This window comes from Eulemur rufifrons, chromosome 6, assembly GCF_041146395.1.
Source record: "Eulemur rufifrons isolate Redbay chromosome 6, OSU_ERuf_1, whole genome shotgun sequence".
Classification (NCBI taxonomy): Eukaryota; Metazoa; Chordata; class Mammalia; order Primates; family Lemuridae; genus Eulemur; species Eulemur rufifrons.
Genome location: NC_090988.1, coordinates 42,530,396 through 42,556,852, shown reverse-complemented (window position 1 = coordinate 42,556,852; position 26,457 = coordinate 42,530,396). Strand labels below are relative to the sequence as shown.

Genomic DNA, 26,457 nt, shown 5'->3' with positions numbered 1-26,457 from the left:
ATACAGGCTAGGAAGGGTTACCTGAGGGGGATCACTCCAGTAGGTGGCCTCAGGATCCGACTGAGATGGGTGTCACCCTGTCTAGAAGTTCCCAGGAAAGTAATTTATCCATTTGAGATTAATGGAATCTGAAGGTAGCTAAATAATAATAATAGCTAATACTTGTACAGGCATTGTTCTAAGCATTACATAGACATTAATGCCCTTAATCTCCATACTAACCACACCTAGAAGTAGATGGTCCTCTTAGGCAGGCACTGTAACATTCGTTCCCATAGCCAGTAAGCAGCAGAGCTGGGAGTTGAACCAAGGGACTTTGGCTGTAGAACCCGTGCTCTGAACCATGAAAGCACAAGGCTTCTCCTGACACCTGTTGTTCCTCCCAGCCTGTCCTGTAGTCACAAGTGCTGAGAAATGGAGCCATCCCAGAGAACAGGGGAAGGATGCTCAGGGTTTTGTGGGAGGGAGGGAGTCAGGGGGCACCATTCTGGGCACAGAAGCAGGAGCCAGAAGTCCGTAGGATCTGCAGTCACCACCTAAGAGCATTGGGGTTGGTCCCTTTCCCAGGGTCCCCAGACCACCCAGGGCTTTCCCCCTCTCATGGCTCTAACCAGCCTGCATTGTAACTACTAGCTCAGTTATCTCCTCCAGGGCCAGTGAGTTCCTCCCCAGCAGGGCGGTGTTTAGCTCAGCTCAGTGGTCTCTCCACAGACGGTGGAATAGTGGGAGGGCAAGGACCTGGGCCATCACCTGAACTATTGTGGTCCTGGGCCCTAAAACAATGCACCGACAGCATAGGTGCTCGTGAATCAGTAGAAGAAATAGGCCAGGAAACACAATAAGCACTTGTATAAAGGTTGTTTTTTTTTTTTTTTTTTAAATATTTCTATTTTCTTTACCTTTTGTATGTTTCCACTTGGCACAAAGGTCCTCAAACTTGAATCACCTGAGGAGTTTGGTAAGAAAGCATATTCTCCTGCCCCAAATCTCTGAGATTCTGAATCAGATGGTTAATGTGGTTTTTACAAACATTTTACTGGAATATATTAATAATATACAACCAGAAAAGGACACATATCATTAAGTATACACTTTACTGAATCTTCACAAACTGAATATACCTGTGTACCCAGCACTTAGATTAAGAAACATAATATTATTAGAACAGCTTTGGGAGGTTTAGCCAAATAATCCTGTTAATTCTCATGCAGGTCCCCTGAACACTGAGACACTGCAGGAATGATTAGCAGTAAAACTCTCAAAGTGGAAACTGCTCCTGTGTGCATTTTTGAGGATAACAAGAACAAGAGAACTAGGGAGAGTAGTTCCTTGGCCACTGGGAACCCCAGGGACAGAGTGGGTGGCATTGGTCTTGGGGTAGGGCATGCAGAAGGCTGAGTCACCAACTGGCTTTTTGGATACACAAGAAGCAGAGCGCATAAACTCCCAACACCTGAAAAGGCGTCCTGATGACTGACTCTAGGGGAGAAAAGTCCGTGGATGCCAGGTGCAGGACTTCAGGTTATTAAGCCACTAAAGCAAATAACAGAGCAGCCTCGTGGGTCTCAGTCATTGAGTCACCTGTTTAAAAAGGATGTGGACCCCCTCCTATAGGTTCAGTCTGAACCACACGGCATCAAGGCCGTCAGAGAGTCATGCTTGCTCGCGCGCGCTCTCTCTCTCTCTCTCTTTCTCTCTCCTTCTCTCTCCTTCTCTCTCCTTCTCTCTCCTTCTCTCTCCCTCCCTCCCTCCCTCCCTCTCTCTCTCCTACCCTGCCTTGGAATATTCTTTTTCCATGCTCAATTTAAGGTCTTTCAGTGTGGGTTAGACTCACTTTGATTCTTGAAACACCTTTGCCTTTTTCTCCTACTTGTATTTTCTTCAAATTTTGATTCCTGACGTTCGGACTAAATGACAAAACTAGAAGGTAGAACCTGACCTTCTATAAAAACTAAAACATTGGGTGGTGGGGAAAAAAGACAAAACAGTTAGCCTGATTATCTCTTAGTCAGCAGATTCTCAAAGCGCTGAAATCAACCTGAGTGTCCCAAGCTGCACCTACGTTTTCCTTCTTGCATTAAAACTCCTTCAGAGCCTAGCTTTTTAACAAGTACAGACATGGGAAAGGGGGAGTCGCTTTGGCAGTGGATCTTAAACAGTTTCTCTAGTTTTCTAATGTCAAATCACTAACAATCCCTCCAACTTTTAATTTTTTTTTTTTTTTTGAGTGTTGTATATTCACCAGAGGGTTAGAAATTTTTTTGTTTACTGGGTTTGGCTCCTGAATTCTTTCCCCAGAATTTCTTTTTACCGTGGGAAAAGAATTGAAGGCATTTCAAAATAAGTTTGGAAAGGAGTTGCCTGGGCCCTGTAAAGATTTAAAAAACAAGCATCACATGTACTCACCAGAAAATTGGTTTCCTTGATCATCACCTAAATACAAATCTGGAAACGACACCAATTGGACATCAGACTGAGGTGGGGGGTGGGGGAGGGGATGGGGGTATGCCTACACAATGAGTGCATTGCGCACTGTTTGGGGAGTGGTAACACTTGAAGGTGCTGACTCGGGAAAGGGGGTGGGGAAAAAAATATGAAACTATTGTTTTTAACTTGCACTGTTCACTTAATAATTTATCATGAATATTTCCCATATTATTTCATATCATTGTACAAGAAATAATGTATACATTATGAGGACATACTGTATCTAACAAGATATACTGTTAGACTCTTTGATTCTGTAAAATTAAATAAAAAAAAAACAAAACAAAAAAAAACAAGATTTAAGATGAATAAGATGAGTAAACTTATTGCATAATTTCTGTCTCTCAGCCAGTCAGTAACCAAATGACAGTCTCCATCTGGGGGTCCTATGGAGAGCTCAAGTATAGTTCACTTCCATAAAAGTAACACAAAGGAAGCTTTTCCCATTCTACTGATTTATTCATTCATTCATTCAACAGATTGTTATTGAGCACGTACTATGTGTTGGGCACTATGGTGGGTGCAGATCTCAAAACGCAAGCTCCCTTCCCTGTCCTCTCCTTTTTCTCTCTTGGTAGGGGCACTCAAATAAATGGAGGGAATACAGATCTCTACAATCGTCTTTCCCTCCCACTTGTCCCCAGTTTTCTCAGTGCCTAGTTAGGAGGTTGCATTATTGAGGAAAAAGTGACTCCCTCCCGACATAGGTCTTCTATCAGTGTTATTGCTTACGTCTGTGCTGTTTTTCTATCTGTGCTTTTTCTATGAGACTAATGAAGGTGAAGAGACTCCCCAGGCTTTGCAAATCTAGCTGACATACTGCAGCAAGCCCACAGCCTCGAGCCAACTCTTGATTACAGGACATGTTGATTGTATCTGGAAAACCAGCTCTGGCTAGACCAGGACACTCGTCTGTGTTGCAGAATCAAAAACCACGTGTTCCGCTCAGATTGTCTTTTCTAATTTTCGAACTTTTGATCTCATTCCAAATTACATGTTATAGCAGTTTGCATCAGCAAGATGATGGTCATTCTGGAAAATTCTGTCATATGTTTTAAAATGTTCACACAGCAGTGTGGTTTTCGGTAACAACTTGATTCAGGCTGCCTTTGTGCCTTTAACACTTTTTAAATTGACATTCGGTCCCTCACAAAACAGATCTCAAATTTAAAAGTCTTATAATGAGACTCAACATTTTTCCTAACGCAGCTCAGGTGTGTGTACCCGGCCTTAAAACACAGGGGCAAGATATTTACTTCACAAAATGATTGATTCACCTTACAGAATGATTATTTTCTTTGCCAAAGGAATTTTCATGATATTCACTGAAAGACATAAGCTTTCCTAGTATACTTAAACACTATGTAAAATTTTAATTTAAATACACTGTTTAGACATCACAAGTACTGTGTAAAACAGAAAACTTCCCAGATCAGGCAGATGGTCCATATTATTTTTAGAGTCATTACCCAATTTCAAATGGAATCCAAATGATTTGTTAACATCTGGTTGGCATTCAGTGCCCTACTAGATTGTTCTGAAGCTACGTTGCTTCAAGACTTAGGTTACTATTAACTGTTCCTTTGTCCTGCCCTCTCGGAGAGCCCCTACCCATTTCCCAGACTTGAAATCTTTCTAGCATTTACGGAGGTTTGTACTGCCCAATTTGAATAATTCCCTAAAAATGGTTTTAGTTTTATTCATTTTATGATCTTATCTATGTACCAGGCCCTCCAGAAAATTGCGTAAAAGTTTGCCACAGTTGATGAAATGGAATGAAAAGAAGCCATCCCTGTTCTGAATCATTGTCTTTCAGTTAGCAAGATTTCGTCAACACGAGATCTGATTTTAGTCAAAGGGCAGTGTTTCATAGTGGCCTATAGTTAGGCTGTCTTCATGGGCAAGTTATGAAAATAATAACTGGAAATAAAGGACCAGATATGAGTCTAAGCCAATCAGCAGTGATCCCTTGTCACCAGAAGGATTACTCCAGGAATGTGGAGGTGAGCCTTTCTGGACAATGGGAATCGGGTCCAGGATGTTTGTAGGAACTGAGGGGAAGACGAACTCTCCCTTCCACTGGATTTAATCCTCAGAAAATATGTTAGTAGCTTCTGGGGGTTGCCCTAAAGTGAAATTAGCACAGAAGAAAAACTGAGTAGTAGAGAAGTCCAAGTCCTGACGACATTATTTGAACCCTGGGGTCTTATTAGTTCTGAGGCTAGATCTATTTTCAGCACTTTTCAGTTAATAGGTAAATTCACTTCTTTATTTAGGCAAGTTTGGGTGACCTTTTTATCACTCCCTAATGAAAGGCTCCTAACTCCTCCCTTCCTCAGCAGATTTTTTTACATCAATTACCAAGACCTCTGGTTTCTCCCTCCAGAATATCTCAAATTCATCTTGTCATCTCCATCTCGGTGCCCATAATCTAGTTCAGGTTCTCGTGAACCCTTGCATGAATGTGAAAACTCTCAGTTTGTCTCTCAGCCTCCACTTTCTCCCCTCTGTTTACCTCCCCAGAAGCTGCCCGATTAATCCTCATAAAGCACAGATACAATGAAGGCACTCACTACACTGCCCCAAAACGTTCAGTGACCTCTCATTGCCAACTAAATAAAATTCAGATTTCTTAGTCTGACACTCCAGCTCCTCTATAAACTAGCTGCAGTCTCTGTCTTTCCAATTTTTATTTTCTGCTGTATCTCTCATGCAATTCATACCCATGGATTATGCATTCTCATTTAGCACTCGAGTTCTTGGAGCAAGTTGGATATAGAGCCCAGGTGAACTTGCTCTTCCCACGTCCAAATCTTCCAACTCCCAGCTCATATGACACCCTGTCTATGAAGCCTTCCCTAACCCCTTAGTTGGAAACCATGTATCCAACCTCTGAACTCTTACAGCCCTTCATCTCTTCACTCCTAATGACTTTACCTATTACTTCTTCTTATCTTGCTACATTTTATCGTAGCTACTTGTTGATATGTTTTATCTAGTCTGCTCTCTAGAACTTTTTGCGACTAGATAGCCACTGCCTTCCAGCAGGGTCTGTTTCAGATTCACTCCATCCCCTCCCCCCATGGTAATATTCCATATATGTTTATTGAATTGGGATAAATGAAGGGATGAGGAAAGGTGTGTGACAGATTCTTAGGAAACTTGCTTTTTCATGAATGTTAAAAAATAACTTACAAATAGCATATCCTATTGACCTATCTTAAGTTATACAATAAATAAACTTCCTATTGAAGTTCACAAGGATGCTTGAAAATTGGCTTTCTTAAATACTAAATTTCACACTTTCCCCCCATTCTGCACTATAAATTTGCCAGCATAAAAGTAAAATTTAAGTAAATCTTTGGCAAAACTCTTACAAATTCTAAATTATCATCTTGATGAGATCAAGTACCACATATGAGTGTAATTGCAAAAGTAGCTCATGACCAACAGTTCTCTTTGAGTCATGTAATAGAAGCAATAGCATGCATTTAAGTAGTGTTACAGTTTACAAAATGTTTCTACAGACATTACTTCATTCCTGTTTCACAACAACCTGGTGAGATCAGTAGGGTAGGAATCGTCAGTCCTGTTTTACCAATAAGGAAAAGGTAACGTCTAAGAGAGGATAAGCAACTAGCAAGTTTCCATAACTAAGTGACGAACAACCTAGGACTAAAACCCAAGATTTCTGACGTCTAGTCCAGAGCTCTTCCAATTATTCCACACTACTTACCTTAGATCATGTGAGGTAACTTTATTCCCTTGCTAGTAACTGATTTAGCAAAAGACTTATTATGACCACTGAATTCCAACCATTGCACTATGAGGAGAGGTCTGGGGAGTGGTATAATTGTCTTACTCCTAAGAGCCATAAGAAGAGAAGCCCCTTTTTATTTCTCTTAGATATAATAATTATAGATGGTGTTTGCTTGTTAATTCTCTCCCCATCGTGCAACAAGCCTGAGGGCAGAGCCAACACAGAAAAGCGAGGGGCTAAGAGAAGCAGAGATGGAGCCTTAAGTGCCCCCCACTTTGGAGCCACCCTGACCTTGAACTTCTTGAAATGTGAGGTAATCCATCTCCCCGTTATTGTTTAAGCCAGAGTGAGTTTGGGTTTCTCATTACTTACATGTGAAAACATCTTATAACAGAAACAACATGGGAAACTTTATGATATATGAATTCGGGGTACAGACCCAGGTTTCAATCCTCTCTCCAACACTTCAAACTGGGAATGTTACTTAATGTTTAGAGCCCTAGGTTCTTGACAGAAAAAAAAAATGCATATGAGTTGCTACTGCTCAGGGTTGTTTGGTCAAATGCATTAAGTAGTGGGAAGTGTCCGGTACATGGTAAATTACAAATAGCCATTATTATTACAATGGACTCCAACAATATCAATGCCATAAGTACTCTTTAAAAAATACTTTTTAAACTATAACTTTACACAAAACAATTTTGTTGGCTGACTCATCATTTTTCCTGTAGTCAGGCAGGTATTAGAGTAAATGCAGGGGTTGATTGCTATCAAGCTTAGATCAAGAATACCCAATCTCTGGGTGAACCTCATTTCCCTGAAGCTTGGAGATCATTGGGCAGGGCTGGGCAGGGGATGAAAGAGTTGATGATAAAATTACATATTGGAGTTGGGGTTGGGGGGCTGCTACTGAGACTGGAATTTGCCTTGAAGTCAGCAATCAACCCTTCAAAGCTAGGCTAACAAATCAAAGGCTTGTCATTTATTTGTTTTTAATTTTCCCACAGGAAAGTTTTTAAGGATTTAATAGTTCAATTTTATTGTACTGTGGGGAGGGGGGGTGGGGGAGAGAGGGAGAGATCACCATCTCTCGTCCTGAAAGAGAAAATAGGTTAGATAATCTGATTTTATGAACATGCTATTTATACAACTGTGAGGTCATTGTAGTTCAGGTAGTTTAGACTTCTTGGGTCTTCCTGGATTGGAGCCAAGAGTCATTTTAACATTAAAACAAAATGTCATGTCATCTTGGAATGGTGTCACATTGCTAGGAAAAGCCCACTCTTTTTGGCAGCACAATCCTCGAACCATCCTGTTCCCTATTCCTCCCCTGTTTGATGGAGTGGACTCACTGTTTGGAGAGCATGTCCTTGTTCTGACTGTACACAGTTGCCCAAACGGGGCCTCCGCCAGCCTTGAGTCAAGGGACAAAATATCTGTGAGCTCCCGGAAAAGCCAGAGGAACCAAGATTGGCCCACTAGCAGAGCATGAAGCTTGTGGGTGTAGCGACAGCAGAGCTGTTTGTTAATGGTTTGGGCTTATGCCTTGATTTCCCAAGGGCAGAGACAATAATGTGAGCAGCTACTTACAGATCCCCCAGGATCTAGGGGCTAAGTGTTCCTCTCGCTAATTTTAGTCTGCCGGAAACCCGGATAAAAAAGTCACTCCTCCTTGAATGAGGTCCCTACCTGCAGCTGCTGGTGTCAGTACTATTAATAGAATCTCCTCCCAGTGTGACCTTCCTTGCCTCTGTCAGGGTAACAGGCTCCCCAAAGCTGGCACCCTGAGAACTCGCCCCTCCTCCAGGAGCACAGGCACAGAACTGCCGTGGTCTAACACAAACTTGCCTTCGTGTGGTAAGTCCCACCTCACTCCCCCCAGTTCCCAGGAGACGCTTTCTCTCGAATCAGCACAGCACAGAAGGGCCTCTCCTGTATCAGGCAGCAGAGCGAGCCCTCCTGCGTTCTGCAGGGCTTTGAAGTGAAAAGAACACAGGTGATTATTCTTGTGGTTTCCCTAATCTGTGTACTGAGGGCAGCAGGAGCCAGGTGACCTTGTGCTTGAAATAAAACAGGTAACTCTTCTGAAAGAGGAGGAAGCAATTGCTTCTACAGATACAAATCCTACTTTACGCCCCGCCCCCCCCCCACCGGCCCCCTTTCGCTGGCTTTCAGAACATGACAAATTGCTGCCACTTCTAGTGATGGCTGTGGGGGGCTCATCACAGCTGGCTTGTGTTTCAGCAACTCTCACCTCCACAGAGACAGGAAAACCTAGAGGCCTCAGGCCGTGTCTAAGAAGCGCTGGAACAATCTGCTGGAAATCAAAAATAAGTCTCCCATTGGACTCAGTGTTGTCTGTTTTCAAGGTCAGATGGGCTGATGATGGCAATCGAAACAGCCAAACTAGCTGTTGCCTAAATGGCTCCCTGTCACATGCCCAGTGACACCCATTCATGGCCCTGCTACTCGTAGGGCTTGTACTGGACATGTAAAGGCTACAAAATGAGCAATATACAGTATCTTCCTCAACTAGCTTTTACACTAGTACCTATCTGTGGGGTTGTTGGTGTAATAATGATGAGTAGCTAAAATAATTTGAGAGTCGGGCACTGTACATATTAACATTTTGATGCATTTTCTAATTTAATCGCTATAACTCACTGCAATGCAACCCTGTGAGGAGAGTCCTGCTCACTATCCCTATTTTGCAGAGGAGGAAATAGGCTCTCCCAGTGTGCTGGTTATTCTGTCTCCTCTATGCCATCAGTTTCTCCACTCTTCACTGCCCTGCTCTGTGCACAGGAGGCTGATACTTACAGACAGCACAACCTGGCTCCCTTGTCAGCTGACTTTGGGAGGCCTAAGGAGATCAGAGGGTGGAAGGAGAAAAGGTCAGGGTGTTTCTTTCTCACTCCCTCCCTCCTTGGGGAGCAATTTCTCGCAGCAGCTGCATCTCTCCCTGCACTACTCAGCAATTGCCAGTAGGCTTCCCTCCTGGGTGCTCCTGCTCGCTGGGCTCTCCTATGGCATTTCCTCCCCACTCCTGCCCTGAGAGTAGTGAGGGCTTCCCACTGTCGCTAGACCCTGGGTGCTTGTTTGTTTGGCTTATTTGTTCCCTCACCTCTGTCCTCACTACCATAAGTAACACTTCATTAAAGTCTCTTATTTTGAACCAGTCTACGGCAAATTGTCGTTCTGCCAAGGCTGCTATACCCAGCCAAAAAAAAGTGCAGCCCAGAGACACAAACTCAGAGTATTCAATAGCAGGGGAGAGGAAACATAAACTGACATAAGAGAAGAAAAATTATAAGAGCCATGAGAAAGTCATAGAGAGTGTGAGGGGAAATCAAAGGCCAACAACAGTCATTTATAGAGGGTGTGACAATGTGTTGGGCCTTTAAAAAATGGGTAGAATGTAGACAAGTGGAGAAGAGAAGAGTTTCAAACAGGGACCAGGACAGTGAGGCACAAAGGCACAACTCACATCTCGGGAACGAAAGTGGTTCAGTCCCAGAAGTGGAGGAAGCTTATGGATGGTGTTTCTCAAACTGCATTCTTCAGAACTCTACTGTTCTATGAAATATTACTACTATATTGAAAAAAAATTCCAAGACCAAATAAGATTAAGATAAATGATATTAACTAGATTTCTTTACTCTGGACTTCTCAGAGCATTTGAAATGCTAATATGCACATTTAACTACCTTTTTTTCACAGGCAATTTATTAACATCTTTTAGAAGCATGGGAGAGACTAGAATTTGGGAAACACATCTTGTCCAATAAGATTCTATAATCCTGCGGGACTCCCTGGTAGAGCAATGCAGACACTCTGCAACGGCCAAAGTCAGAGCATACTCCAAAGTGTTCTGCAGAAAGCCAGTCAGAATGTCACAAGTCACGGACAAATGGCACCTAGAATGCCATCATGTAGCCATAGAATGAGTAGTGAAATAATTAGCAAGCCAAATAGAAATTGAATTTTTTAGCTTGACATGAGCTACAAGAAATAATGGTAGAGACATTAAATAGAAGTTCAGATTTACATTGTGGAAACTATTAGAGCCCCAAGCGGTAAAATTTCACGTATGATGTGTCCTGCTCCTGGTGGCTGGCAAGCCAAATTATTTCAGATCTGATGTTTTAAACTAATCAGAATTTTATTTATTAATTCGTTCAATCATTTATTAAAGTTAAATGAGCCTTTACTAGGAGCCATGTTCTCTGCTAGACTACAGTGGAAAACTGTAAAGACTATAAAGCAACCAAGACAGACATTCCTGCTGGTAAGGAGCCCTGGACCACTTGAGTTTGAACATGTAAATATATGTAATTACAACATGAGATGCAATTTCAATACAATTCTCTGAAAACAGACAATAAACTTACATATCCAGCACTGAGAGTTTTGTAAGCCTTCAGAGAACAGTTGATATTTGAGCTTGAAGGATGCATAGAATTTACCAGAAGGAAAAGTAGAAACCTCATGAAAGACACAAATTTGAATATCCAGACCCACATTTAACCACATAAAAGCTTTTACTCCTTGTAAGAAAGAAAAAAGAATCCAATATTTATGGATAAATATAAACATAAATTGAAAACAAAAGAATTTTCCAAAAATGCTTTGAAAAGTTATAAAGATCTGAGAGAAAATTTTATAATACAGAATCTTCATTTTCTGTTTTGTTCTTGATCATGAGATCCCGTATGCAAGTTAGAGTACATCAGAGAAGCCCAGTGCTGGCCTCTGGAGACATTTTGAATTTGACCAGAGAAAATGAGAAACAGTTATTTCAAAATGTTTCTAATTTTTTAGTTTAAAATAGCGCCCAAGGTATACAGGAAATTGCTAGTGCCAAAGCCTGTTTTTCTTCCTGATAATTTTAGATTGGTATATTCTAAGTAGGATTAGAGTAAAGCTTTTCCTTGCTGTGTAGCTTTTTTTCTTAGAGTACTATCTCCACCAATGTGACAATTTAACTCTATAATGTGATAACTCTTTTATGTTAGGCTTTTATATATTACACCTTCACGTGTTTATATTCAGAGTGTGCTGACTTACCTATATTTCCAAACACTTAAAATGAGTAATCTATACTTAACAAAAACAGGAATTTTTAGAACGTTTTAAATGTGATATAAATATATTTGTTTTACTAAGTACTGTGGAGATTTTTATTTTTTTAGTGCTTCATCTTGTTAGATTTGTTTTTTATTATGGGAGTTTGTTGTGATAAGATTTTAAATCCAGCATTATAAGAAGAAAACGCAACCTGGTTTTATCCTTAAGACACTGACAAAATAGCTAGGCCTTACAATATTAGTGGTACAATAGATGTTTGTTGAATGAACTGATGGTGCCATAGAGGAGAATGGAAAAGGAGACAAAAAATACAACCTTGGCTCCTATTTGAATCTGTAATTTTCCCTAAATTCAATACTAAAACTCTCTTGCCTATACACCAGATTGAAGATTTGGGGGGTTGAACAAAAGTCATGAGATTCATTTTTTCTGAGGAAGCCTGGATTACACTTTTTAGCATTGATAACATAACAATTTGATTCATTTATTCATTCCACAATTTTCTAAAATGTATTGAACACTCACAGTAGTAATAGCAGCAGCAGTAGTTAATAATAGGTAATGCCAATTTAGAATTTATTTTGTGCTAAGCCCTGCGCTATGTGCTTTGTACTGATTATCTCACTGAATCATTACCACAGCCCTAAATTAGACCCATTGTACAGATGAGAAAAGTGAGGCACAGAAAGTTACATAACTCACCCACAGTTACCCAACAAGTAAATGAAATGAGTTCTAAATTGATTCCAAGTCAGACGGACTCCAAAATTCCACATTCTTTACTACTCCAGGATCCTGTGGGAGGCCCAAAGGAAAAAAACAGTGTGGATCATCTTCACATAAGGATTGAAGTGTCATAAACCCAAGACTGTAAGAGCAGGCCATGTAGGCACTCTCCTTACAGATGAGAAATCGAGACCAGCGAGTGTGGTGATTTGTCCAAGGTCACACAGCACTGTCATGAGACAAGCATGGAACGCCCACCCTCACCCACCCACCCACGTGTGACTCTCATTCCAATTCTTTTCACTTCCTTCATGGAGCCAGACAAAAACCCAATTCCCGAGTAAACTACTAGATCCATATTAGACTTTGTTATTTTCACCAAAGAAATGAGAAACCATAGAGAAATTATTTTTAAGTATGCAAATTTATCCCCTTAGAAATAATGCTTTTTGATAACTTTCAAACTGACTTGTTGAAACTGCATATGGGTCTTGGTCTCATGAAAAATAAGCACTAAGATTGAGTTTAACGGTTTAGAAGTTGGCATTGGGTCTCTCACCTCCCTGCCACCCTAACTTTCCAATTATCATTCAATCCCATCTCATTTCCTGCTTTGAGGCCATTTAACCTGTCATAACTAAGTTGTTGTGCAACTGGAACAAAAGCAAGGTAGAATCAAAAGGATGTTTAGAGCTGGAGCAACATCGGTAACTGATTCAACCCTCTTACTGTCAGCATGAGAAAAGGCAGGTCTGGGAAGAAATACAACACAATGGAACCTGGCTAAAGAATGAAATAGACTGGGCAGAAGTCACAGCTGTGTAACTTGGTACTTTTGTATGGCACCGGCTGTTCTATTTCAACACTTTGAACCTCAGTCTCCTCATCTGCAGAAGGAAAAAACACATAGTCCCTCTTTTTCTGTTTGTCTTGACTATTACATGCAATAAAATATATTCCGCAGTACCTGGCACAAAATATGCACTCAATAAACATAGCTGGAATTACTACAGTTTAGTCCTGGGTCTGCTCCCTTAACTCAGGAATTGATCTTATTTATACAGTGAGTATTTTTCTTCTTGTCTATGTTACAGAGTAACTTTGTGAACCCAGTGAGATAACGTACGTTAAAACCTGTCCAGATCTTCATCCTTTGAGCTTCAGCTCAAATTCTACTGTCTCAGGGAAGCCTTCAGCACCTGCCAGAGTGGGAATTAATGATTCCCTCTTCCATACTTGCTAGTTTATTTCTGTACCCTGATCCAGCCTATATCTCAATTTCTCCTATATTTGATTTTATTTTGTTTATATCTGTTGCATAAACTCCTTGAGGTGAGGGCATTTGCTTTCTCTCCCACAGCCCCAGCAACTTTATACAGAGTGGGCAGTCAGTAGATGTGTGGGCCTTGCCCTGAATGCATTTTTAACAGCTCAATTGCTGTACACATAAAAGTATTTGAGAGTTACGATTATGGAGTTGAACTGAGTTCTTAAGAAGCAGTGAAGATTTTGGTTTTTTTGTTCTTTTCCGAGGAGTGGGTGAGATAGGGCAAGTACAAAAAGAAAAGCAAACATTTAGGCTCATCAAGTCTCAGCTTGAGGACACCTGCTAGTTACACAAGATATTTCTCTTAGAGGTCAAAGTACTCTACAACTTTATCATTGGTGTTGTCCTTACGGCAATAGAGATGACAACCTAAGGGCCAGGTAGTGGCCTCTCATGTTACTATTGACAGTTCCAGCAAACAACAAAAGCAAGTGGTACATGTTCAAGCCCGGAGCTCCTGCTTGCTAGCTGTTTGGGTAGTGGGCATTAGTCCCTGAGACTGCCTGAGGGAGGGCCTTTCTGTGCTCTTGGACTTTTCAATGCCTCAGTTTTTCTCTCTGAATGATAACAATAATCATCTTCTTCTCCATGACTCTACCTTGAAACATTGCAACTACTAGGAAAACTTAGCAATGAATGTCAAAGCAGGTTGAGAGCACTGGAGGACTGCACTCCAAAGCAGAGCTCAGGCCCGTTCTTTTTGCGTGATAAATATAACAACAACTAACGTTCATTAAGGGCGTACTCCATGTAAAGAACTGTTCTAAACCCTCTGTGTATTAACTCATTCAATTCTTAAAACAACCCTATGAGGTAGTCGTGATTTTACAGAGGAGGAAACTGAAGCATGCAGAAAGGTTAAGCCAAAAGCCACACAGCTAGTAAGTGGCAGGCCCTAGAATGGTACCCACACAGTCAGATGCCACTGGCCACTCTTAATTATATTGTTGTGTTGTCTTCCTATGGCCATCTCTTTAATTTTGTGCCTAGCACAATGCTTTGCATGTAATAAGTGCTCAATAGATAACTGTTGAATTGGAGTAAATGTAATAAAACTTGAGCATGGTTGAGAAGTCTCTCCCTCCTTCTCCCTTCTTCCCCCTCCTTCCAACTCCACATCTAGCTCCTCTTGACTTTTAATGATGTTTATCCAATTGGGAGCTACAGACTCCTTAGAGAGTTTTAATTTTTTCATTTTTATAATAAAGAATAAAATGAGATCATTTCATATCACTTCCTTCACATCTGCCTATACTTAAAGCTGGTTCACAGAAGGTGCTCAATACATGGTAATCTATATTAACACCAACGCATTTGGGAAAGAACGGGAAGGCCCTAGCTGCACCAGGTCCTTAAATGGCAAGGTCGCCAGCATGGCCAGGAAAAGACCCCTAGATGTGGACCGCTTCCAGTAACTCGGGAAAGCAGGCCCACGGGGTGAGGAGGTGGCTCCACCAGCTGGTGCCCCATGAAGAACTGAGGCCGGTGGGCTCCCCACCCAGCCCGCCATTCAGAAGCCGCCAACCCCCTGCCGTGCTCCGGGCCCCACGCACAGCACTGGGTGCTGTAGGGGATGGACAACATTGATGTTCCTACCACGGGAATGCAGGCTTCTGTTCCTTGGAGGCACCTGAGATAGTGGCTTAAGCAGGAACGAGCTCGGTCATCACCTTATGCCACTCAAAATGTTCGTGGGGTGGGGAGCGCACAGGTTTTGAGCCAACTCCTCCAATTTGCCCAGGGCCTCCCCATGCCCTGCGTCCTCGGTTCTAGGCTGGTTGTGGGTGGGGGTGGCTTTTGCAGGGGGCACCTCGTCTTTGCGAGCCGGCAGCGTACTGCAGGCAGCAAAGGCCCTTGAGAGGGTGCAGGCGCGCGGGTCCCAGGCAGGCGGGTCCACCAGAGCTGGCGCTGGCTGGCGCGGAGAGATCGGGACAGGCGAGAGCTGCCCGCCGCCAGGACCCACCTGCGCGCGGCCGCTCGGCTACAGGTCCTCCCGCCTGTCCGTCCCTGCTCGGGCCGGAGGCGGGCGGCGAGGGGAGGGGGCGCGGGCCGGGTGCGCTGGGGCGGGCGGCGGCCGCGCGGCTTCCCCGAGGCCGGAGGCGGGGCGCGCGGGCCTGGGGAGGCGCGGGGGGCGGACCCGCCCGCTGCCGGCGCTGCTCGCCGGCTCGCTCGCACTCGGTCGCGCCGCAGGGCAGGCATGGGAGCCGCGCGCGCCCTCCCGGAGCCCACACCTGTCTGAGCGGCACAGCGAGCCGCGGCCCGGGCGGGCTGCTCGGCGCGGGTGAGTGCGGGCGCGGGCCGGGGGCGTCCGCCCGGGCGCCGGGGGAGCGAGGCGCCGGGTGGAGCGGGACAAAGGGCCGGGTGTGCGCGGGGTGGGGTGACTGCGGACTGCTGGAGGCACCGGAGACCTCGCTGGGGGCTGGGGGCCTGAAGGAGCTCGAGGGAGCTGGAGGGAGACGCTGGGGCTGCAGGACGTTTGGGTTCACGCAGTGTCGCCCATGAAACGGATGGGGAAAGAAGGTTTAGAAACTGCTCTGGAGTGCAAGGTGCCGGTGGGAGTGGAGAAGGAGCCGGCTGTGCGCAAACTCTCCTCCGCCCGGGGCGATGGCAACACCTCACCTACTCCACACACCACCACTTATTTTACCTGATCAGGTTCTGACCATTAATTTTTAACCCTGGGCACGTGACGAACACACCTTAGCAATCAAGAAAAGTGCCGAAGTGTAGCGAGCACAGGTTGGAGAGCAGGACCTTTTCTCTGGAACCTTGATTGATGATCGTGTGCTTCCCGTGGAGTGCTAACCTAGAAACTACTGTCTGAACTGCAACAGTTGTTGGAGGCAAATATTTCTTCAGCCAGTAGACATCATGAGTTAACTTTTAAATAAAAGTTTAAAAGTTTCAAAAGGAGAGGGAGAAGACTTATTTAGATCAAAGAACACCACCCCTCTCCTCCCTTCCCTTCCCCTCCCCTCCCCTCCCCTCCCCTCCAGAATGCAAATTAGGTTGGCTTTACAGCACCTCATGAGAAACCAGCTGATAAAATCCTGTTTGTTTTTATTGCCTATTGGGCGACACCCGTGAGTATTCAGAAATAGCCCTTGGCTGGTGGGGAAAGCTCCTGGTTGTTCAGTATATATCAGGATTGGAACAGGGCTGGCTTCTCTCAGTGCCTGAAACTAAACTTGAGGGCTCCCTGTTTGCTCCTTAGGAATAGGTAGGCCAATGCCAGAATCCTCTTCATATGGCCTTGTGGGAAAGAATTGAATTTATAGACGAAGTCGGCTGTGGCCAAAAGCCCTATGCCAGATTAATATCAGGATATTTACACGTTGTTTCAAGATCCTACTCGTGCATGACAGCATTTACAACAGGCCTTGTAACTGTCTCTCAAGAAGTCTGTTAGGAGCAGATTGGAGGCAGAGTGGGGAGAAGGAACTTAGAAAATGCCCCAGAAGCCACTACGTTTACGTGTGAAAGTGTTTGTGATCGCATGCATGCCATCTGCATGCAAATAAATTGTTTCACTTGTACTTTTCCTAATTAAATAAAGCCAAGAGGTAACTTGTCATGCTTTCCTGTGCCTGAACTGGGAAGCATTTTTCCAAGGTAACTAATATGGATCTCATTTTTGTAACACTGACAATTTATTCAGGTAGATGGTGAATGTGGGTGCATTTTTCTGTCTGTAGCATAAGTGCCAAAGTGCCCATTAGGGTGTCTGAGAACACTGTTGGCCTCAGGCTGCAGAAGTTAATAGTCTCAGGTTCTCCTGCACCTCTCTTCTCATAGATCCCTTAGGAGTTAATCCACCAGGCATTATTCATGCCTAACTCCCACTGACTCCAGGGAACCTTTTCTCATGGTCTTACCATTGACAGTTTTATGTACTCTGTTCTTGTTCTGCAGCCAGCTTTGTTGCAGGCTACCAAAAGTAATTCATTTTGCCTAAAATCTGATAGAGAAGAAGTTAAACTTCATTTGACCACAAGATTGTGTTTAGGGTTGCTGGACTTGTAAGTGCCCTGCAGTTTTCTGTACAAGATTGTAATTCTTAAACCATTATGTGATTGGGTCTCTTTTGCTTCAACAGGTTTTGTGACTCAGGAAAATGAGAGCAAGCCTGGCCTTCAGAATAGCCATAGAACTTTGTTCATTTTTAGGCATGTCTTTCAGAATTGGTATGATTTCACATCCCTGGTCACAGATTCTGTGGAAGACCCTTTGTCATCCTTCCAAATAGTGTCCAAAACTTACATATTTGCAAACTTTCCTGCTGTTTCTTTCTGTCATTACTGCTTATAGCAGTCACAGGAATTCATACATCGTACAATAGAGAATGTTTGTCCTAAGGATTAGCTTTTTCCCTCCCATCACTTGTTTGATGTAGGAGTTAAATCATTCTCTCAAACACTGGCCCTCTGGAGGAGACATGTGTTGTTGCAGTCTTGAAGACTAAGGTGCAGAATAAGAGATAGCAGTGGCAGTGCCCAGTTTCCAAAGAGATTATTGTTGTTTGCACATCTGATAATGTGCAAAATCCCTTCACCAAGAGCTTATGAAATGGCAGCATCCTCATAAAGTATAAGTATTTTTAGATAGTGGACAGCAGATCGGTGGCTCATATTAAGTCATGATGGAGGATAGAATGTGTAACCCTCTTATGAATCAGATACCCACAACTGGAAAAGGAACACAGTTTCTGTATTACTAAGCACGGTGAAAAAAAAATTTGCTTACCTTAATTTTCCATTCTGCTCTGCCATTTAGGTGATGTGATGCTTGAAAATACTTAGTTGGAAACTTTAAAAGATAACTTATGTATATGAGGAATCTTTATCCAACAAAAGCTTATTCCTAGAAATGAAATGTTACAGACCTAAATTTTCTTCATCCAGATTTAGATATAATGAGGATAAGATTTAGAAATCTTCATGCCTTTTTTAAGGTATGAGTTTTCCAGGCAGCTCCACAAGGATAAGATGATTCATTTGTAGAGGTGAGAGAATTTAAAATTATATAGCCTATTAGTTACCTTTCCCGTTGTGGGATTACGAATGTTCATTATCAGGTGAGTTGAGAAATTAATGCAAGTCACCTACCTAATTTTAAAGCATCACAGTTGTCATTGGGGTTGTGTTATTTAATGGGGATGAGTCAGGGTAGGCTGTGAAAGCCTCAGAGAAGACCCTTAATGGACAGGAGGGTTGTTTCCCTCTCACACTTTTCTTTGGGACCTGTCCCAAGAGCATTTCCACCCAGCTATCCCTCTGCTTAGTTCTTTTTTATTTTTTCTTAAATTCAGAATATTACGGGCGTATGAACATTTAGGTGACATATATTTGCCTTTGCACCACCCGAGTCAGAGCTACAAGCATGCCCATCCCCCAGATGGTGTGCACTGCCCCCATTAGGTGTGAATATACCCATCCTTTCCTCCACTCTCCCACCTGACACGTGATGAATGTTACTTCCATGTGTGCACATAAGTATTCATCAATTAGTACCTATTTGATGGTGAGTATACGTGGTGCTTGTTTTTCTATTCTTGTGATACTTAAGAGAATGGGCTCTAGCTCCATCCAGAATAATATAAGAGGTGCTAGATCACCATTGTTTTTTGTGGCTGAGTAGAACTCCATGGTATACATATTCCACATTTTATTAATCCACTCATGTATTGATGGGCAATTGGGTTGTTTCCACATCTTTGCAATTGTGAATTGTGCTGCTATAAACATTCGAGTGCAGATGTCTTTATTATAGAATGTCTTTTTTTCCTTTGGGTAGATGCCTAGTAGTGGAACTGCTGGATCAAATGGTAGTTCTACTTTTAGTTCTTTGAGGTATCTCCGTATTACTTTAGCCACCCTGTGCTGGAGTCCTTTCTTTTCTTTGCAGGCTGATCAGGGAAATCTTATCTGCCAGATAGGTAAGAGATTAGCATGATAAATTTCCCTTTTCCTTTTGCCGCATACCTTTACCTTCCGTAATACCATGAGTAAACACTCCTGAACAATAAATGACATTGTAGACACTATAAGCACCATGATCCCTGACCTAGACTTTTGTGATCCTGGAAAATTATAAAATTAGGGAATCCCAGACCTGAAAAGACCAGAGCTGAAAAGACCAATTAAAGAGATCATCTGGTTGAGGTTGCCATTCAGAACAATTTCTAAACCACCCTAATAAACATTTCGTAAAGAAGTGAACAACTTTAGGAAGCTTGTAACTTTTTAATACAGATAGATGTCTCTTTAAAGTCATTTGAGGACCTGAGAACACACAGCTATGTCTCTCAATTTCTGATCAGGTATTTAAAACCTAATCAAGTTGGAGTAATTTGAACTGCATTAGGTTCTAAAAGTCTGCATTGGTTTCTAAATCTGAATTAATGGGTTTTTTTTTTTTAAATGCAGTTTTGTAACTTTCAGATTTATATAGAAGCTTTAAGCAAGATCTATAATGCTGTCAGAATAAGGTCTTATCAATGCAAGTTAATAGAGTTTAATAATATAGGGAACTTGTAAGCAGTGTTTCAAACTGATATAAATTAGTGCTTTTGAAGTATTGGGAAAGTTTATTCTAAGAGGTTAAAGTTTCACTCTGCCCTGTTGGTTGGCTTCTCCTTCACTTCTGGTTAAAAGACCAGAATTTAAATTGTTAGCACTCTGAATTTAGTGATATTCTATCATATGGTAGACGCTTCAAGCATTCTCTAACAGCATTCTGTGATGTGTAAGTGATCCATAAGGTTCTTAAGACATAGTCATTCATCATTTTGCCAAAGAATACATTTAATCATCCACATTTGAGAGGCCGGAGTGAGGCTGTGGCTAGTGAGCCTAGTTGACTGCCCAGCACTCAAACCCCGAGAAAAGATCGTTTCTATTTCTCCACACCTAGTAACTCTCATGAACTGGTTTCTGAAAACATTGTTTCTTTTAGAGTTAAGGTAGGCTGTGGAAAGCCTCAGGGAAGTTCCACAGACTAAGACAAAAGAGATATGCCATGGTAGCACTTGTGAAATGGGGCATGCTTCAAGACCTTAGAAAGTATTTTTTTTTTAAGTAAACAGGAGTTGATTATACAGGCAGAGCACCTGAAAAATTGAAACTAGAGTTAATTTTGCCTGAGAGTTGGTTTAATTCAAGACAAGGTTCCTAGATGGATTTTTGAAAGTGTATTTGCACTCATTTCGGACGTTTTCCTGTCATTCTCTTCCCTGACACCCTTGCCAATGAACTATTTCAATTTTTAGATAAACGTAAAAAGCTAGAGACAGATGCCACTAGAACAATTTTGGTGCAATTGATATTCAAGCTCTGTACTTCCAGAGTCCAAATAACATTTCAGATTTGGGATTTGAAGATCCATGCTTACTCTAGAAGGTAATGTGAGAATATCATAACTGACATATTCTTCATGCACATTGAAAATATTATCTGCAACTGATGATAATACATAGTAAAATACTACCTCATCTCCTACTCTCTCTCCCCCAAGAGTCATATTTTTAAAACAGAAACACTTGGCAGGTTGGACCTCAGGATTCTGTGTTTTCTTTCTTAAGATAAGCTGAAGTAAAACTTGGCTTAACATGTGTGCTGCTCAGTGTAAGCCACATTAACATTCTCCACGTTAATCAAAGGGAGGAGAAGATGGTGTGTGGGGGCCCACGACACAGCCATGTGGGTGATGCATGATTCCTCCTAGTACGTGTCACACTTGGCAGGGATTCTGGTGTGAGTGGGGCATTTAGTCACCTAGACAGCAACTTACTTAAAACGCTGTTCAAGCCCTACATAACCCCAAGGGCTGAGTCCCTAGCCAGTAGATGGGAATAATCAGACAGAGCCATGCCCCACAGATCTCCTAAAGGGTTGTTGTCACCACACCCATCCCATTGCCAAGTTCTCCACTGGGGAGGAGGACTCTGTTGTCATTATAGCATTCCCTTACTAGTTCACTTAGAACCTTTGGTCTTGGCAATACCCCCAACAAGCACATACGGACACATGTGTGTGCACATATATGTGCACCCCATGACTTTAAGGATTTAAAGAAATGTGTTTCTTCCCCATAAAAGTACCCAGGAACCCTTCCTATTTGGAAAGATGGAGAGAAGCAGAGTTTCAGGGAATCAGGAAGTCCCAAGGAACTGGCTTTCCAGGACCTCATTCCTTTCTTTTCTCATCCGTATTCTCCACGACAGAAGTGGAATCCAAGAGAAAGAGTCGAGCACAAAGTTCCCAGAGGTGGTTGGGGAATGCACATACTTTAGAAATACAGTGTGTGGATATTGGGAATGAGGATTGGCATGTTCAGCTAAACTACATCAGATCATTGGGATTTTCTAGTTTTTATGTAAAAGAAAGCAAAAGGCACCCACAGTTGCCAGTAGACATATGCCCTCAAAGAGGAAGAAGGTGAAAATCCTGAGACAGTTTCTTCCTGACTCCTGCTGTGTTCCACTGGCTTCTTGAGACCTCCCTCTCCTCGTTCTTATTTTGGGGTGCTGGGTTGTGAATGAATGACCCTACTGGCTGAGTCAACTTCTTTTGAAGATTCAGAACCAGTCAGAGCCAACTGATGCTTAAACATGTATGAAAGCACTTTCAATCTTCCTTGTTGTTGTTTTTCTTGTAGGATGATTGATCGAGGTCTTTAAACATAACTTTCAGTATAAGATCCAAGCTCCTTTGTTTGGTACACATAGTCCTTCATCATCCAGCTCTTGCCTGGTGCCTTGGCTACTCCTCTGCTCCACCCTTGCTGAGCTAAGTAGAATTCCTGAGATGACTCACCCTGTTGCACATCTCTGTGCCCTTGCACAGACTGTTGTTCCCTCTCTCTAAGTGTCTCTTTCCCTCTGTCTTGTGTCATTGAACTTCTTTTCAACTTCAGCAACCATCTCAAGCATCAGGTGATGCCTGGAAAATTTTCAGGGCAACTTGCTCATAGAAGGTAAATTTAAATTACACAGCTTACTGAGTGACCAAGGCATCCAGAAGGGACAACTTCACACTGTCATACTTACGAGGACTCCTATTGCCTCTAAATGGTGAGTGCACTCAGAAGAAGGTCTATTTCTCAAGCATCACCTCCCCTGACCTTACTCCCCACAACTGACCTCATGCCCTTTCTCTGAGCTGCCACATCATCCGTGTACATCTGTCACTAGCAGTCAGCAGACACCATTCATTCACTCTTCCTTTCAAGCATTCATTTAATAAATCTTTGTTGAGTGCTAGAATAGGCCCAAATTCAAGCCACAGAGACTAGCCGGGAACACAGATACAAACTCCTGAAAAAGTAACCAACAGTAATGGTCATAATGTTACAGCTGATAGAATATTAGAGCTTTAGATATTGCCAAAGATCTTGTTAGCGTACAACATAATCCAAAGGAAGAAGGGATATTTTGTTAGAGGCCTGGCTACTCTGGAAATAAATATATAATAGTAAAGGTTGTTCTAAATTCAAAGCAAAAAAAACCATAAAAAAAGTCTCATACCCTCTTCTAAATGTGTCATCATTTATAAGTAATAGGAGTCCTAGTAAGTGACACTGGGAAGCTGTCCCTCTCGATGCTTTGGTCACTCCCTATGCTATGTAGTTAAATTTACCTTTTTAAATGAGCAAAGTTGCCCTGAAAAATTTCCTAGTACATGTTTATTATAAGAATGAGAGGGAGGAAGGAAAGAAAGGCAGGAGGACCTGGTAGGTAGGAGAGGATGAGGTTTAAAATCAAGCACAAAAAAGGCTCAAAATTAGACGGAAACTGGGGCAGGCCAGCGATTCCTCTGGGGACTGATGACTATACGCATGCTGCTCTGCAGCGTGCCATCCGTGCCATCGTCGGGGGCATCTTAAAGGTAGAAGGGAATGAACGCGCAGTTTCATTTTGGCACCCAGCCACAGGCCCATTCCCAAGGTCAAGCCCTTGCTCTGTAAGTGAGACCATTATCTAAGGATTCCTCGCCACACCCTGATTCCTGAGGAGGGTTCACAGACTTGGAAACAATGACAGGCATGCTACCAGACCCCGTCCACCTGCAGTAAATGAGCCTTCAGCCCTTGCCCTCCTGACCTGCCTGTCTTTGTTTCTGCAGAGTGGTGCTCAGCATGGCGGGGATTCCAGGGCTCCTCTTCCTCCTCCTCCTCCTCCTGCTCTGCGCTGTGGGGCGTGTGAGCCCTTCCGGTGCCCCCTGGAAACCCACTTGGCCTGCTTACCGCCTCCCTGTCGTCTTGCCCCAGTCTACCCTCAACTTAGCCAAGCCAGACTTCGGGGCGGAAGCCAAATTGGAAGTGTCCTCCTCATGCGGCCCCCAGTGTCATAAGGGAACTCCACTGCCCACTTACGAAGAGGCCAAGCAATACCTGTCTTACGAAACGCTCTATTCCAACGGCAGCCGCACCGAGACGCGGGTGGGCATTTACATCCTCAGCAACAGCGCAGGTGGGGCCCACGGCCGAGACTCGGAGACTTCAGGAAAGTCTCGGAGGAAGCGGCAGATCTATGGCTATGACAGCAGGTTCAGCATTTTTGGGAAGGACTTCCTGCTCAACTACCCTTTCTCAACATCGGTGAAGTTATCCACAGGCTGCACCGGCACCCTGGTGGCGGAGAAGCACGTCCTCACAGCTGCCCACTGCATACACGACGGGAAAACCTACGTGAAAGGAACCCAGAAACTCCGAGTGGGCTTCCTGAAGCCCAAGTTCAAAGACGGTGGTCGAGGGGCCAATGACTCGAGCTCAGCCATCCCCGAGAAGATGAAATTTCAGTGGATCCGGGTGAAACGCACCCACGTGCCCAAGGGTTGGATCAAGGGCAATGCCAATGACATTGGCATGGATTATGACTATGCCCTCCTGGAACTCAAAAAGCCCCACAAGAGAAAGTTCATGAAGATTGGGGTGAGCCCTCCTGCTAAACAGCTGCCCGGGGGCAGAATCCACTTCTCTGGGTATGACAATGATCGGCCGGGCAATTTAGTGTACCGTTTCTGCGACGTCAAAGACGAGACCTATGACCTGCTCTACCAGCAGTGTGACGCCCAGCCCGGGGCCAGTGGGTCAGGGGTCTACGTGAGGATGTGGAAGAGACAGCAGCAGAAGTGGGAGCGAAAAATTATTGGCATCTTTTCAGGGCACCAGTGGGTGGACATGAATGGCTCCCCACAGGATTTTAATGTGGCTGTCAGGATCACCCCTCTCAAATATGCCCAGATTTGCTATTGGATTAAAGGAAACTACCTGGATTGTAGGGAGGGGTGACACAGTGTTCCTTTGTGTCAGCACTTAATGGTCTTCATGTACTTATTTTAGGAAAGGCCAAATTTTATCGTTGGCATGCACAGGTGTGTGTATGTATGTAATGTGTCATATGATATCTTTCACCTAATTTCTTGAAATTGCAAGATGACTGGCTTTATTATTTGAAAACTGGTTTGTGTATCATATCATATCGTTTAAGCAGTTTGAAGGAGTACTCTTGTATAGAACTTTAAAACATACTCATGTTTGGGGTAACGGGAAATATTTGGCAATTAAGTTAATCTTTCACCTTTTTGAAAACTGATTTTTATTTCATCTGAAGTTTCAAAAGTTTATATTAAATATGTGGCATACATGAGATATGAACTCTTATGTGTGTGTGTATGTGTGTATTTTCTCCTGAGATTCATCTTGTTTTGTTGTATTTTTTCCAATGCCTAATCCTTAATGTTTCCAGATGGTAGTGTTCCCACCACATAACTCTTAGGAACTTTCACAGCACTTCTTAGACAGTCTAAGATTTGGAGGCATTTGCACAGTAGTCCTTGAACAATAAAATAATCTGTTGACCATACTCATACACATATTACACCATACCTTACAGTAAGCCAGTATCCCAACCTGCTTTTAGTTTTGCAAGTAGTTTCTCTGCCAAAAATGGTTGCTCTACTTTGCAAGAAGTCTTTGCATATGGCACTGCCAACTTTGCAGTCACACCAGAATAGTCAAGATTATGTATCCCAATCCTCCCATTTAACAGGATTTCACTCACATTTCTAGAACTAGCTATTTTTCAAAAGATAATAATCAGGACCTAATTAGAACAGGCTGTATTACTTCCCAGCTAACAGTTGTGGTCACACTAAAAACAATCATAGCATTTTACCCCCTGAGTATAGCACATCTCATGTTTTATCATTTGGATGGAGTAATTTAAAATGAATTAAATTCCAGAGAACAATGGACGCATTGCTCGGCAGATGTTACAGCAGAATAACCACTTGTTTGGAGCCTGGCACAGTCATGCAGCCTAATCAAAAATCATTCTGCATAGTTTTCAACATGCTTTCAGGAAGCTGTGTACTTGTTCAATTTGGAAACTTTTCTCCCTCGCTTATTTTATAGTAAAAATACTTGGAAGTTGCTTAAAGGGCCACTTTTTTGCTGGAATGCTATAGACTGCAGATATATATATAATCAGATATAATGGTAAAAATAATTGGGAGAATGCAAAATGGATTAGAATCATGCACTCCAATACAGGCTTTTATGAATATTTTATCAATATGATAATCATAGCATATAAAGGAAAGACTTTGGTATGTTCTGTGTTTTTAGTTTGTTGCCCTCAGACTAGGCACTTCTTTCTAAATGTTTCAGGGGAGATACAAACAAATGGACTATAAGGCAGGTGTTTGCTGCGGCTTGCACCCCAGGTGATTTCAACCTGCGTTGTGGCAATTTGTAAGGACATTCAAAGAGAGCACTGTCACTGAAACATTCTCTGGGTGCCTTTTTGCTTGTGTCTCTTGAGCTTTTCAGAAGGATGATTCTGATGAGGCACTCAAGAAATGCTTTCTTCAAATCATGTAAGAAATACTACACATAGCAAGGAGATGCAGGGGTGTCAGGAATCTTCTGAGTTCCAGTACAATTTGCTTTGTAATCTAACGGGAATCTAGCCTGAGGAAGAAGAGAGTTCTCCATTTCTATGTCTGGTATTTGGGGATTTTGTTTGTTTTTGCTTTAGCTAGGTAAAAAAAAAAAAAAAAAAGTTCAC

At 42.8% G+C, this 26,457-nt stretch overlaps 1 protein-coding gene and 1 long non-coding RNA gene across 3 annotated transcripts in view; both read left to right on the top strand.

Moving 5' to 3' along the window:
* PRSS23 (serine protease 23) overlaps positions 1-25,017 on the top strand; it is a 79,571-nt gene extending 54,554 nt beyond the window's left edge. Inside the window, exons 1-2 of one of the 2 annotated variants that reach the window (XM_069470951.1) lie at positions 15,612-15,669; positions 23,510-24,995. In XM_069470951.1, the coding sequence (XP_069327052.1) occupies positions 23,523-24,677 (1,155 nt within the window). In that variant the 5' untranslated portion in view covers positions 15,612-15,669; positions 23,510-23,522 and the 3' untranslated portion in view covers positions 24,678-24,995. Of the gene's footprint in view, positions 1-15,611; positions 15,670-23,509 lie in introns of those variants that run through there. The other variant, XM_069470952.1, reaches the window with a different exon arrangement.
* The window catches only part of LOC138385154 (uncharacterized), a 92,643-nt gene continuing 81,745 nt past the window's right edge, over positions 15,560-26,457 (top strand). Inside the window, exon 1 of the long non-coding RNA XR_011233691.1 lies at positions 15,560-15,673. This is a non-coding gene — a long non-coding RNA (uncharacterized lncRNA). The remainder of the gene's footprint in view (positions 15,674-26,457) is intronic.